Genomic DNA, 15016 nt, shown 5'->3' on the forward strand with positions numbered 1-15016 from the left:
AATTTAAGAATATCTCTTTGAATTTTACCTCATCAATAAATCTCTGTAATGGTTTCCATTTCTGTGAAAAACAAGGTTCACTCTCCTGTTAGAATTTAAAGAGTTTAATATAAAGACAATAAGAGACACATAAAATAAAGCAAAGGGATAACGGCCGGGTGCCTTGGCACTCTGCCAAGAGCATGCCTGATGCCCGAGGTGAGTCCTTTTTATACCATTTTTACTGTCTGTTCTCTATTCATATTAAAACTTTTCTAGGAATTGATCTGCATGGCCACTCCTTGGGTCTGCCTTTTTAGAGCATGCGTAGTCTTCGGCCTTGTGGTTTTATTTCTTTTGATTCTTGGGGTTGGGCCCGCTAGGTAAGAGTCGATGGTGGGGTGGATCTCTTAATTCCTCAGACAGTCAGGGCTGATTGCAGCTTTGGGCCTCTTTGCTCCCCGGGCAGAGTGGTGATAAGGGCTCTCGGACCCTCCTGGCCGCCCTTTCTCTGGGCAGAGCAGCCTTTGGGCCCTTTTGTTCTCTGGACAAAGTGTTGATTAGCAGCTCCTTGGGCCTCATCCTCTGCTCGATTGGAGGTTATCTTACTTGCTCACACTTGCTAACATTCTTGCTAAAACGAGAGAAAACTACATCCACACAGCAAAAAGCATTTCTAACATTATATAATATCTACTTTAATACTTTGCGAGAAGCCAATACTATAATATATGTTTATAACAATTTCCTTTTAATACTGTGGCTAGCAGTAACTATGTAAAAATGGTTTGCATTAGAATATTCTGAATCAACAAATTAGAGTTTAACATGGAAATAGGCTATGGAGACAGGTATTAAAGACGAGCATTTTTACTCAACAACTGCTCAGTGCAGGGTTGCACACAGCTCTTGTAACTTTGGCTACAGCCTCTGTATTTACCTTAGAGGTCCACTCTTTGCAGGCATCACGGAAAGCAGGGACTCGGAAACCAGCATCAGCTGGTGATGTGGAATCCTTCTCAAGCTCCTCAGGCTTGAGGGCTCAGACGAATCACCACAGGGAAGTACTGCAGCTGCTAAGGGCTTTTTTTGTAATTTTACACTGAAGTTTTATTTTAAACACAAAGAACATCTGGGGGAAGAGCAACGCATTTACTATTGTATAATTTTATAGCTTAATAACTCAAGTTCTACTTTAAAAACCTAGCCAAACCAAATAACCAACCAACCAAAAAAACCCAAGCAAAAACCTCCCACACGTTTATGAAACACTTAAAATCTCTGTGTCCCCAGAGAGAGACACAGGCACTGGTTCCCCGGAATGAGGGGACACCGTGAGGATACAGCGAGGACACCGCGGGGACACCGTGAGACACAGCAAGGACACCGCGCTGCCGCCCCGGCCCGCCCCAGGCCAGGCGCTCCCGTCCCCTCAGAGCCCGGCGGGCAGGAAGGCGCCCCCTCGCGGCGCCACGCGAACTGCGAACCGCCGGAACTGCCGCTCCGCAGGGGCGGCACAGCCTCTGGTAGCTGCAAAGATCAAAGGACAAATAACAGCGGCTTACCTCCAAAAAAGTGCTCGTGTGGTTTTGCTCCCCTGGGACTTCAACGACCAGATGCGGCTCTCAGTGCTGTGGTCTGGGGGATGTCGTCGTGTTTGGTCAAAGGCTGGACTTGATGATCTCAGAGCTCTTTTCCAGCCTTAATGATTCTATGATTCTGTGACTTCGCTTATTTATAGTGAAATTACTCTTAAATCTGCAGAGAACTGTCTGTAGTGCTGCTCTGGTTATGTCAGAGTGGGGAAGAACCAGTCCAACCCTTCATCAGTTACAGCAGAAGCTGCACCTGGGGAGAGGCCGATCCCCAGCGCCCAGGACAGGGAGCTGCGCTCCCTGTGTAACACTCACCGCTGTCCTGGGACATCCCAGAGCTTGGCTGTCACCCCTCAAAGGCTGGCACACGGGTTACACAGCTTTCTGCAACTTGGTTATATTGTGCCCACCCCTGTATTTGCTAAGTTCCCTTAGTGTGTTTGTACCCTTGTTTATGCTTTTCCTTAATTCTCAAGAAACTCAAGTACACATCAACCAAAAAAACCCAAACATGTCACATAAATTAATCTTGAGTTACTTTATTTTTCACAATAATAAAAAATAAATTAGTCATAAACAAAAATAGTTAACATTTTTTTCATCAAAGAGAAAATGTATACAATATGAAAAGGATGCTGTACAGTTCTGGTTCAGGTACATTGCCAGGGATACATATTCCTGAACGAGTCAGAAAGCAATTATACTCTCCCCCTTGAATTCACTCAAGGAACTGGCTAATCAGAAAGTTTAGAAAATTGTATTATGGATTTACAGTATGACATATATACAAAAATATATATGTAATAACTGTGCTATAAAATTCCCTAAAAAGATGGGTTAGTATAATGAAAAAGCTGGACAAAATTTGAATGGTATATGTAAATAAATACATATTAGGTCCCTTTTAATTAAAATATCTGCCTATTCTAAATATTTGAAATATTTTGGTGCAGTGGCTTGTTCCACAGACACAGCTCAGAATTACATATTTCCCATAGACATCTTGTATTTACAAATAACAACAAAATAAGTTATAATAAAGTATATCCTTCTGCCAAAATCAATTATGAGGGTCAAGTAGACAATTTTATACATATTAAAAAAGGTTAAGAGTTTCTTTTCTTTTCTTTTCTTTCTTTTCCTGTCCTTCCTGATCCTCTCTGTAGATCGTGAGTGACTATGATGGGACTTCACAAGCTCGTATGTACCCAACCCCTGCCAAGGCCACTGGTCTCAGGAGACCCAAACAGCATGGAAAAACAGGTCAGGATAAGCAGCAATGACTGTTGCTGAAAGGTCAATGATTCATCAGAATTAAGCTCCCCTCCTCTCCAGGTATGATGGTACTTATCTGTATCCAATTACACTACATAGGGATATATAAAATTGGGAACTTACTCTTCTGAACTTCTGGTTATTAAAAGCTGAGAAGCACAGAGCCAAATTCAGGTCTGCTATGAATTCTCTTAAATGGAATTTTCTCCCTTTCACCAGGTCTGAATTTTGCCCACACTGAAGTATTATAATGATTATAAGTTTGCTTTAAAATATTTTGAAAATGTTTAGTGGATGATTTTTCATTTCTGATGTAGAAATAATTATTTTACTCTGTTTTCTAAACAATGCCTAATTTCATCTCCCACAAACATTCTGTAAGTTCAGAAATAAAGTTTACCTTCATGTTCAATATTTCATGTTTTGTGTTCCAGTTACAGGCATGCACACAAATTATCTGTCCAATACAAAGAACAGCTCTTAAGAGACACTAAGTCTCAAGAAAACCAGGTAAACACACAGCTTGTCCTTTGTGAGGACCATAACTCTTTTTCTTCAATAGATGTTACATGTGAGAATAAAGGGCCACTACAGACTTCAACAGCTGTGCAATCACAGGAATTAATTCACTGTGTCCTTTGCTACTGTGCATTTAAAACTAGCCAACATGGATATGCACAGACACAAAAATCCAGGGGCTGGCAGAAACACTCTTCTCTTAACAGTTGGGCTTATTTCTAACACAGATTCTTATAAACCAAAGGCCAGTTCAGGATTTTCAGTAATTCTGGCAAAATTTAATATTGTCATCCAAAGGATAAAGGGATGAAAACAAGGTAAGAAGGAGAGGAGAAGCCTTGGTGTGGGTGTAAAAGGGATAGGTCAGGATGAGGATGGGGAAAAGCAAAGCCCTAAAACGCACATTTTACTTCTTGCAGTGGTGCACACCACAAAGAGAGGAGCGAAGCGTTTTCTTCAGCAAGACATAACCTCCCCTATATGAGCCATAGGCTGTTTGAGCACCTCCCTCCCTCCTCCCTCAGTGGTGACCACTGGCACTTTCTAGGATTATAGACTATATGACTGGTATAAAACTGCACCATATTGCCACAAAACTGGGATCTAAGCAATAACATTAATGTTAGACATTGCTTTATTCATACAGAAAGTTCTCCATTTGCTGAAGTATTGGGGAAAAAAAGAGATGTTTATGTGAGTAATGAGGAAGACACCAGTTCCCTGTACAGGGATTCTGAGGTGGTCCTGCACTGAGCCCGTGGCCATCCAGTAGGGGTGGATTCAAGGCTGGCAGGCTTGCAGCACACCCAAGTTTGCACGGCACTCCCCAGCACTGCCCTGCCTCCCAACAAGCCCTTCCCTCTTCAGAGCCCTGGGGCTGAAGGTCAGAGACACCGAAGCAAACACTAACTCTGTCTCATTGCTGGCTAAGTCAGACACATTCACAGGGTCACTCCTTCATGACAGGAGCAACCCTCATGCTTCCACATCATCCTCTGTGAGAGGAAGGGAGGATTCCATGAATTCGGTCTCTCAAACTTGGCATGCATTTGGGGCACACAAGGAATTCTACCTACATATGCTTGAAGGTGACATTGCACAGGAGGTAGCAAACTCTGACAGGCCCTTGGTAAGTTGATAAACAACTGCACCAGGAATCCTCCATTCCAAAAGGAAAGTGCTTTGAGACACAGAGCCTGCTCTGGATGAAGCTGATTTGGCCAGCCACATGTCTGTAAGACATGAAACTTTTATGCAGATTTTACCCCGTAAGCAGCTGGACTCTTTCAATAAAGTATCTAACTTACTCTGGTCTTCCTGGATTGTGTAAAGCACCTTCAAGGCAAGGAAGCATTTTTTTCCACTATCCTGCATGATTTTGACTGATGTTACAATGTCAGAAAAAGAAAACATTAAAAATCAGAAGTCTGCATAATTGATATTTGCAATTGATAGTATGCACAATTTCTTACTTATACTGGTGTTGTATCTGCTCTAAGTCTACTACATTCATTAAGGCCACCTTTGGCTTCCAGAAAGTAAAGTCAGATCCTCTGCAGGCATCATACTAAGCTGGGGCACTGCTCCATTAGAACAAACGCTATAGGCCCAATTTCAAAACTATGCTTTGTGAGATGGTGAAATCTTAGCACAGCACTTACTTTGTGCAGACAATATTAGTGTATCAAAGTGCTGATGAAAAGGGCTCTTTATTTTGCAGGAACAACTATTTTAATAATGCTGGCACATGAGAAGAGATGATAAATGATTAAGTTCAGCAGCATTCTGGCACTTTCCTTACCTTTAGATGTTTAATTAGGTAAAACTGTATTTTTTAATCTGGTACATCTGAAAAATGTCTCTTTACTTACAAAGTACAATTTGTATAACCATAGCTCACTACATTCAATTCACAAAGATGTATACATTAGCTGTAATACAGAGTTATACTGTTACGTGTATATATATACTATTTGATAGCTGTCACACTGTTTACTTCAGTGGCAGCTTAACAGAACCTACAAGATGATCATCTTTGTAAAATAAGCTAATGGCCATATATTCCAGAGCAAAATAACAGATTTTATAAAATAGGAGGATCTGTCTGTGTGCTGAGTCACTGATGGTCTCACAGCCAAAGTGTGTGTAAGAAGAATTTGTTCTATGACTGCAAACCTGATTCTCTCTGCATCTCATTTGCCTTGGGGTTTTCAGGAAGCCTTTTTATGGAACAGGTATTTCCCTCAAGCTGACAGGAAACACTTCCTTGGGACGAAAGAGACAACAGCAAAAATTATATAATGTATGTCAAGATTTGCTGCAATGAGATACACAGATGAAAATCTGTATTCAGAAGTACTGGATTCCAGAGCTGTTTACACTGCACTTTATCCATATCATTCTTTGGTCAAGAATCTAAGGAATATAATATGATAACAAAACTGTAAGTTATCTTCATGAATAAATCTTTGTAATACAAGGGAACAGGAGGACTGTGAAAGATTAATGAACTTGAATTAGAAGTTTCCTAATTAGATTTTCTAACAACTTTATATCTATTATTTACAGTGAAAAGGCCCGAGTCAAGGTGTACAGAAACAGCCAATGACATTATTGGCTGACATATGACAATTTAGAGTCACAAAGAAGACCTTCAAATTTTAGGGGAAACACTTCTTCATTTCATGTAGCCAAACAGTAGTAGTTCATCATGTCCAAAAATGTATTTTCCAAGAGTGACCGAATCAAAACAGTCAAAAGTTTATCTCAATGCAACTTTTAGAGTACAGGAATTCCACCTTCCTGTGGCTCTCAGCACACAAACTGATGTGACTGGTACCACACCCAGCAACCTTCGCCTCACAGCACTCCATTCCCTTGCCACATCATCTCCATCAAAGTAGCAAGAAGAAAAGGATACACAATGAGGCTCAAACCTGGCTCTGCATCAGTAGCAGGATACCTAAACCACATCTCTGAGAGTGACTGAACATAGATTATTACAGCTGTTTTACAACTCGGCACCTTAGGAACAGATGCATAGATGGGCATTTACAAGCAATATGCTGTAATAAACAGCTGAATAAGCAGAGGTGTTTATTTTTTTCCCCTCAGCCTTATTTACACATTTGAAAGACCTCTCAAGTAAAGGCTAGAGAACATGCAGATAATGCAAAATCTCATCTGCACTGCATAGTATACTATTTGATTTTAGCAAGTCTCAAGGCTGAGTACATTGCAGAAATGAAAAATCACCACTTAAATTCAGCTCTAAGTCTGCAGCCATTCTTGAGTAATAGAAAAGGAGCGGTATGAATAGATCTGTGCAATGAAACATTGAGTAAAAAAAGACAAGTATGTTCTAATAACTGATCAAAACCTGAAGAATGTCAATAGCTAAGATCCCCTTTTTACAGATACTCAGCTACTACACTCATACTGCTGCCTGATACCAAGAGTAACAGACTGCTATAAGGCACACAGGCCTCTATTCTTTGGTGGTTGTTTCAGAAACTGGTGACTTATCCAGACTAGGTCTGGACAAAGTACTTTGGTTTGGTAGTTGTTAAACAATAGTGCAGAGACAAGAATTAGGCAAGATCCCAGTTCTGAAATAAGTCCCTACAGAAAAGAGGCCTCACCAATGGAAACAATCACTTTTTATACCAGCAAAGGCTCTTCACCTTTCTGGTTAACCTGTCTCACTGACAGCTGCAGTTGTTAAAGACTTAAAGGGCTAGATACTAGTGTCACTCTGGTAGGTACTGTATTTTAAAATCCATACAAAATTATAAAAGTGTATCTTCACGAGTTTATGAATTAAATATAAAGGCACCTTCTGGCAGTCAATATATATTTGCTGCCTAAGGACAGGACGTTAGCTAAAAGTACAACTGAGAGAGCTTAACAGTGACTGATTTATTATGAATGGACTGAAGTAGTTAAAAATATACGTTAAGAGTGCTAAGAAACTGATGATAAATAGTTTTCAAGGGTCTGGTTCTTTGGGAAGTCATTTTTCTCATGCACATGTTTCATTGATTTAGTCATCTAACTTAAGGCAGTCCAAAATACCAAGTAAAAGTAAGCACTCAGAAAATAATGGAGCAGCTGCAACCATACTGGTCAGTTATCTCCAGTAATTGCCTGCAATTGATTTTAGTTTTCATTAATTTCACAATTTTAAGACCAGTATGTTCCTTAAATAATTATCTGATGAGCAGATGCAAATCACAGTATCATTAAAAATGAATGCTTAAAAAAGGTCATGATTTTACAACAAACATCTTAAAAGAGATAACTGCACAATTACTGTAACTGAAAGGGTGTGAGATTTAACCATACTCTTGATGCACTCAGCAATATAAACCCCATCTCTAAGAAGCTACAATTGCTGCAGTCAAAGCAGTAGCACTGTTCAAGCTCCATGTGAAGAGTGCCATTGCTGCTCTGAGCAGAGCAGTATTTGTTATCTACGCCCCAGGAACCCCGACTGTCTGTTTGCCACACGGGTACAGGATGCACAACAGGCTGTTTTGTAATAGGTGTACACACAGAGCCGGGCCTGGACCACCACATTACAGTTGTAGTATTTATCCTTGCAGTTCTCATCTGCGGAGAGAAAGGAAGAGAGAAGAAACTAAAAAAATGTACAAGAGCAACAAATAAACAATTCCCTTCCTTTTACTATGTAAAATCCCTTGGACCTGTATTTAAACACTCATTGTCAGGTCAAAACAGGTTATCTACACAAATAAGACAGACAATTTAAGATTTCATATAAAGATACATAAAGCATGGAAGAAATGTACCTATCCCCATTTCCCCAGGGTTTTTATGTTATATTAAAGTATGTTGAATAATTCTCAACTGAAAATTGTTGGACAACATTCAGAGTTAAAGCTGTTTCTAAATTCTTGCATCTTTCTCTTCCTAGCCATTCTCATTACTATAAAAATCAAATCTGTATGAGATGAATAACTAATTCCAATGCAAATTAAGTGTATCTGTGTATTTACTACATACAAAAGCAAATTGCTTAATTGCACTTAGTATCTTAATTTAATGTTCTTGGTTCTTATAGAACCTGTTACCAAATACAGTATATAATGATCCTTTTTTTTTGTTTTAAATACTCTTCCAAGAGAAATGCTGGAGAATGCAAGGAGGCTGCAGAAAAACACCCTGTATGTACCATTTTCACAGAAGCAGATCTCTCACATTCTCAGCAACTTCAAGAGTAAGCCAGTTTCTTACTCATTACAAGGAAAACATTTTTATTGGAAACCTACTTTTAAAGCACAGAAAACAGCTGTATTTTGTGTAAAAATGAAACTCTGAACTCGATTAAAAAAATATGCTATTAAAGCCTCTGCAAGACTATAAAATAACTTCTCCACTAGATGGAGTTCCATAGTTAAAACAGAAGTTTCCTCTGCCTCACCTATTTCAGGGACACAATCTTGTGTATTACAGGGTTCCTTCTCTTCAGGTTTGAGCTGTGGATCACACTGAGTACTGGCTGCCATGTCATCTGACAGACATCGCACCTCCCGAACCCGAAATCCTCCTTCACAGGATTTGGAACACTGAAACAATTAAGCTGAAGTTCATGAAGACCATAGGAGATGTGTAATTACAGAAAGAAAAAAAAGGGAACCTTGAAGCCAGACCCAGCTATCACTGCAGCCTTTTATCAACTTCACCCTACTGGTTTTTATTTTCTACCTATGAAGCTCTTAATACACAGGTAAAACTTTGTTAAAGATTCCCAAACATTTTTGACTTTAGGAGCAACAACTGGATAAATAAATGTAGTGGGTGCTGTGCAACTGAAAGTAAGCTAGGATAGCTCCCTTTCTGAATTTATTACTTAGCATCTTGCTTCTTCAATTAGTCTGGTTGTTCTCTCTCATTTAGACATATCTCCCAAATCTACTCTTTCCACAGTGTTCACATTTCCTGCTTTAAGAACTTACTTCACTGAACTTTACTACTTGACTGCCCTGCCCTCCACTGTTCCTTCTGCCATTTATATAAAAGCAGGAGTAATTTTAATTGCCTTATTTTTTCTAGCACTCAATTATTTTTCACATCTTGCAGCACAATGATTTTACTAAGCGTTAGAAGTTTCTTTGAATTTCTAAAGGAAATATTTCTGTGCTCCTTCAGGGTCTGTGATGAAGCCAGAGACTTTTGTACTTGCTTGTTATGGTATTTTTAAAGCAAATTATTACACATTTCTGCCCATACTGAAGCAAACACCCACTGACCAAGGATTTTGCCTGATTGAGGTCTCTGAGATTTGGCTCACTGTCCAGTTTGATGTAATGCTCAAAAACATTTACAATTAAAACCTTAATAGCCCAAAACTAGTAAGAATGTTTTCTTTCTGACATTTTTGGCATAATTACTTCTTTTCTTAACATTGCATAAACAACTTATCATGATCATAAAATCATATATTGCAAAAAACTAACCAAAGTATTCTCAATATTATATTTTTAACTGCTTTTTCATCTTTAATTACAACCCGTACCTGCATTTGAAAGGGCAGCCACGTGCAGCAGTAACAGAACATGGTTTTTATAGAGTTACTCCTGTTACATGCCTGTATAGAATACTGTAATTATTCCACATCCAGCCATAAGAACTTCAGGTTTGCAGAGATCTTAAGCACATCACACCTCACACAAACCATTCTGAGCTGCATCCGCATTGCAGAGCTGCCACTGGGAATCTGACTTAAGGCTCGACAAAGGGTCCGAGTTACTGCATTCGATACGATGTCATCTCATTCTGAGATGACAATGGACTTTCTGATTTTCGTTTAGGACAAAAATGTTGGGTTTTTGTTTGTTTTTGGTTGTTTTGTTTTGTTTTTTTTTTTGGTAAAAAAGCCCAATAAACTATGTCAGATATAGGAAATTATAGAAAGGTAAGATGAAACCAAAGCATTTTGTGATGAATGTAGCTGGTCCACTTCCAGGGGAAACTGAAGATGCAAGAAGTTGTACAATACATTTTCTCTCAGAGAAGTTCTAAGTCTTACAGTGAAGAGTCTACAGTAAAATATTACGATAAAACTGACTCTAAAAAATGAATACATCCCTCATTCTTTATTAAATGCTCCTTAATTTTAATGAAACTAGAGATCTGAAAGGAACTTCTAAGTGCACCACATTGTGTCATTGTAAGGGCCAAATCAACTTTACAAAACAGGAAGATTCTATGAAGAAGAGATCAGCGATAAAACGACAACTGTGCAGTGTCTCTTTCTGGTCAAGATACTTCCTAAATTTTCTAAGCTCCACTGGGTAAAGAGTATGCTTTCTTTTTATTATCATTCCTGTGCAAAATTAAATCAATTTAAGGATTGATGGTTGTATCCAAATGGTGTTCTCTTTCAATATAAACAGAAAAAGATGTATCAAACAAAGTACAAATACAGGAAAACACGATAGACTTACTGTGCTCCATTCTGTATGAAACCACTTAGATCCACATGGCTTGAGGTAGCAGGATTGCTGGCTGGGAGGTTTTTCCAAATGTGAACATTCATAGGGGTTCAAAACATCAAAATTACCTTCAGTTTTCCTAACACAAATTACTTCTCTCTGTTGAGTTCCACTACCACATTCAGTAGAGCACTGCATCAGAGACCAAAAAAAGTGGGGAAATCTGTTATTCTCCTCATGTCTTTCAACTTGTTTACAAAGTAATATGTTTCTCCTCATCACATGGTACCACAGACTCAAAACATATATCTAATTATCTTTATGAAGAAGACATATGACTCTAAGTGTATTTCTGGAAAAATCTTAAAGTGTAGTTTTACCTGTAGCTACAAAAAGGAACTGGTATTTATTTTTCTAATCAGAGGAGAAGTGTAACTCCCTTTCTCCATAAATAGTGTTACTGCTTCTTGCTGAAGCAGGATCATAATATGTGCTGCACTGAACTTTGGAGGGTTATAAGGTCAGAGCACAGTTTTGCAGCTTTACAAAGCCTTACATTCTGTGCTGGTTTTAGAAAATGCCTTGATCTGCCAGGGTGTTATTTTCATGTTTGCAAGTATCTATGTGATGTACTGTTGGTTCCAGATCTGAAAAGTGAATTTGACTCGCTTGGATTCCTACTGCCCATATAAAGGTTAAGTACACACACAATACTGTTTCTGGCACTTGTAGAAAGGTTTTTAGAAGATGATTACAGGAACATATTTGTTTCTATGTTGCATAAAGGACTATGATTTTAAGAAGGCTTTTTCCAGCCTACACCAATCAAATGTTTCTAACACTGGGGATTTTGTTGGTATTTTCGGTAGAGTTTACAATCCCTTTACCAGATTCCCACAAAACTCTTGAGCTGATTGAAGAACCTTAAGATAAATGCACCCAAATAAATTCTACAGGAAGTACAGTAACTGCACATTCTTTAACATAGAACCTCTCAGTTACTGCTGTCTTTTAATGGTTCCTCCTACAGGCAGTATCAGAACACCCCACCTTAGCCCCTGCTCTGCCCTACTGACTGGTCTCATTTTGCTATTAAAAGCCAGAACTTGTCTGGTAGAATTGATGTTGTCAGACATTGCTTTCGGGTCAGTAAAGACTTTGTACCCTTGTGTGCATCAAACAATTCAATTCCATGCAAAGAAAGAAGGGGAATTCAAAGAACAGTCAGGATGCTCTGACTGAACACCTCTCCAGGGCAGCAAAAATGAGTAGAGAGTTCCTGTTCACCATCTGGAGAAGTCTGAGTAACAAGGCCTGGATTTCATCTGTTATTAGAACTGCAGAAAAAGATTTTTTAAATTTGAATTTTTTTATTATTCTTACACATATTCTTATACACAATAATTATCACTTACACTTTAAAGCATTAGCATAGTTGTAGCCCTGTAATCTCCCCCTTAGCTGTACCAGTTTAATTTCCAGCTCCTTATCTCCTGGAAGGACCGTGGGATCTGCAGTGCAGCGACTTAACAGCACAGCTCCACAAGTGCTGGCACCAGCAGCCCCAAAGGCTCTCCAGGCTATGCCAGAGCCTACACAAAGGGACATAAATGCCTGGGGCATGAGCCAACAGCTTCTGAAATGCCTTTGTGCCTGACAGCAGAAATGTTTATCTGGAACATGAAGGACTACTAGATGTGGATAAAGAGAAGAATCTGCTTCGAGGAAAGAGCATCAGTATAGAGGCCACTAACCAAAATTTGTCCTTTTGCCTATTGTAATGACTTTCAGCACAACAATACCAAAGCTAACTTTCTGATGTAGCCACTGTTTTTTGCCTTACCTGTTGGAAATTCCATATTCATATAAATGCATAGGTATGTATCTTCCTGCATTTAAGCATGATCACAAAGGCTCTACTTTAGAAGTTGCAAACCTGTCACCTGAACATGCTAAGCAGCATTCTGTCATCATTCATTTCATAAATACGTAGGGTCAGTAGATGAAAAATAAAATATGAAGATAGAGAGGAGGAGAAGAACAAAATCTTTTTTTTAATCAAAGTAAAAAAACCCAGCAGATGCTGAAAAGTACTGAACATCAACTCAGTAAAATACAGGAAAAAAATGCCCAGATACTCTAGAGAGATGAAGAAATACCTTACGGCACACATATTCATTGCATAAAACCACAAGTTTAAAAGTAAAATACCAGTAGAAAAGCAGCAGATATGTTAGATACAGAACTTGGCTTACCTGTGTCCAGCCCCCCGCAAACCACTCCACTTTCCCAGTGCAGGGCCCGTTATTACAGGGAGTTGTTTCCGAGGGTCTGTTGTTGCCACAGCCTTCCAGAGGCAAACTGCTGACGTGGTTGGTCATGCAAACCACGGAGCGCGTGCGGATCCCGTCCCCGCACTCTGCAGAGCACTGCGAGCAAGAGACACGACACGGTCACCTGTGTGCTCCCCAGACTGCACAACGAAATGACAAGCAACAGTCATGGAAGTCAATCATTTATACAAAGTCCATTATTTTTACTTGTAATTCAGCTGTAGCAAATTGTCTTACAGTATCATACTTCTGAAAACACTACTAGTAGTACCTGTCTTTACAGTCAAAAATGAAAGAATTAGCTAAGAAAGAAATCTCATTTTACAGTTTTTGTAAGCTTTGTTACTTTTCCTTCCTTCCTTCTATCCATAAATTCTTTCAGTTTTAATTTTATTCATCTTTTTTCACCCTAATTAAAAGCTCTGAGAATGGATAATTTCCATAAAAGGCAGCAGTCCTATTTCAGCCTTTGACTTGTTCACCGAGTTTCTCCTTCAACCATGCAAGCTGTCAGCCAAGTGGATCTCACACTGGCTGAAAGGACAAGGTTAGGAAGACTCAGAGGGCTGTGGCACCAGGAGTAAAGTGACTGCACAGTACACCCTGGAACTTTTCCATATAACAACTTGACAGTCTGACAGCACAGTAAAGTAGAAAACTACTACAAATTTTTTTGACAGCTGGTTTCAAAAGATTCAAGTAAATTCTCAGTAAACAACTGTAGCTACCACCAGTTATTTACTGCCCAGCCTGTTTCAATGATAAGTTTTTAATTAGTTTTAGAAGAGGTGGCCATGGAAGCCTATGTCCATTCAATGTTGCCTTTTAATGATAAGACTTTCCAGTAACTAATGTTCACCATTCTCAAAGTTACACTGCTAAATTCTGAAAGCTCTTCCTAAACAGTGATATGCAGATTATGTCACATATTCAGAGACAGTATGGATGTCAACCACAAATCACAGGATAAATTCCATTTATGCCCTTAGAGTTTGCTCTTTCATCTACTGCAGGAGGAAAGTCTCATTGATATTTCACTGTCCTAAGCAGCACCAAGCTACTGACATTTAAAAAACAGAAACATGCCAAGGAAATAAGAAATTCTTGTGTTTGACTGTTCCTTTGTTGCTTAATTATTTCTTAATCTTCCCTTTTGTTTTCTGTTAAAATGCATTTGGCATTTCATGTCTAGACCATTAACATAAAAGAAAAACCTTTGTGCATATCTTTGAAAGATATGTATATAACAGAAGTTAAACAAAGCAATTATATTACCCATGCAAAGAAACCCACATATAAATATGTAATATATGGGAGAAAAAGAAGCATTTGATTACAATTTCAGATTTTATTTTTAACATAAAATGTAATTAGGAGAAACTGTGTATTACTTCCACAATGAGAACTACATTCCTTGTGAATAAATATAACTCTGCATTGGAACATTTTTAAAATTATATTGAGTAAGAATGAGTCAAAAAACTGGTAATGAGACACAAAGTCGACCATTAACTTGATTTAGCTGCCATTGGTAACAGTGTCAGGGTTCACTGCCCGTAGTCAGCTGCAAAACTGCAGATGCCACGACAACACCATTATTAACAAGACCAACCAATAGAGTCACTCATCTTCTCTCAAGAGACCAGTGACTGAAAATCCTGTTGGTTGCAAACTGCTCTTTATTCACTTGTGCAGAGGAACACTGGTTACTTGTGTGAAACATGTAGTCATGTTACATTTATTTCACAGATACAGAATAGAAAACCACTTTTCCTATCAGCAAGTTGATTCCTTTCACAAGATGTTCAAATAGAATAGCAAAGATTTACTGAAATGGAATGCCTAGAAAACTAAAGAA

At 38.8% G+C, this 15016-nt stretch overlaps 1 protein-coding gene across 3 annotated transcripts in view; it reads right to left on the reverse strand.

Annotated features, from left to right (window-relative positions):
* Positions 1-3185: 3185 nt before the first annotated feature.
* The window catches only part of THSD4 (thrombospondin type 1 domain containing 4), a 243018-nt gene continuing 231187 nt past the window's right edge, over positions 3186-15016 (reverse strand). For all 3 annotated transcript variants that reach the window (XM_039557612.1, XM_039557613.1, XM_010390820.4), the window contains 4 exons: positions 13081-13254; positions 10838-11017; positions 8812-8956; positions 3186-7979 (listed from right to left, as the gene is read on the reverse strand). In XM_039557612.1, coding sequence (XP_039413546.1) covers positions 7837-7979; positions 8812-8956; positions 10838-11017; positions 13081-13254 — 642 coding nt within the window. In that variant the 3' untranslated portion in view covers positions 3186-7836. The remainder of the gene's footprint in view (positions 7980-8811; positions 8957-10837; positions 11018-13080; positions 13255-15016) is intronic.

Source organism: Corvus cornix, chromosome 10, assembly GCF_000738735.6.
Source record: "Corvus cornix cornix isolate S_Up_H32 chromosome 10, ASM73873v5, whole genome shotgun sequence".
Classification (NCBI taxonomy): domain Eukaryota; kingdom Metazoa; phylum Chordata; class Aves; order Passeriformes; family Corvidae; genus Corvus; species Corvus cornix.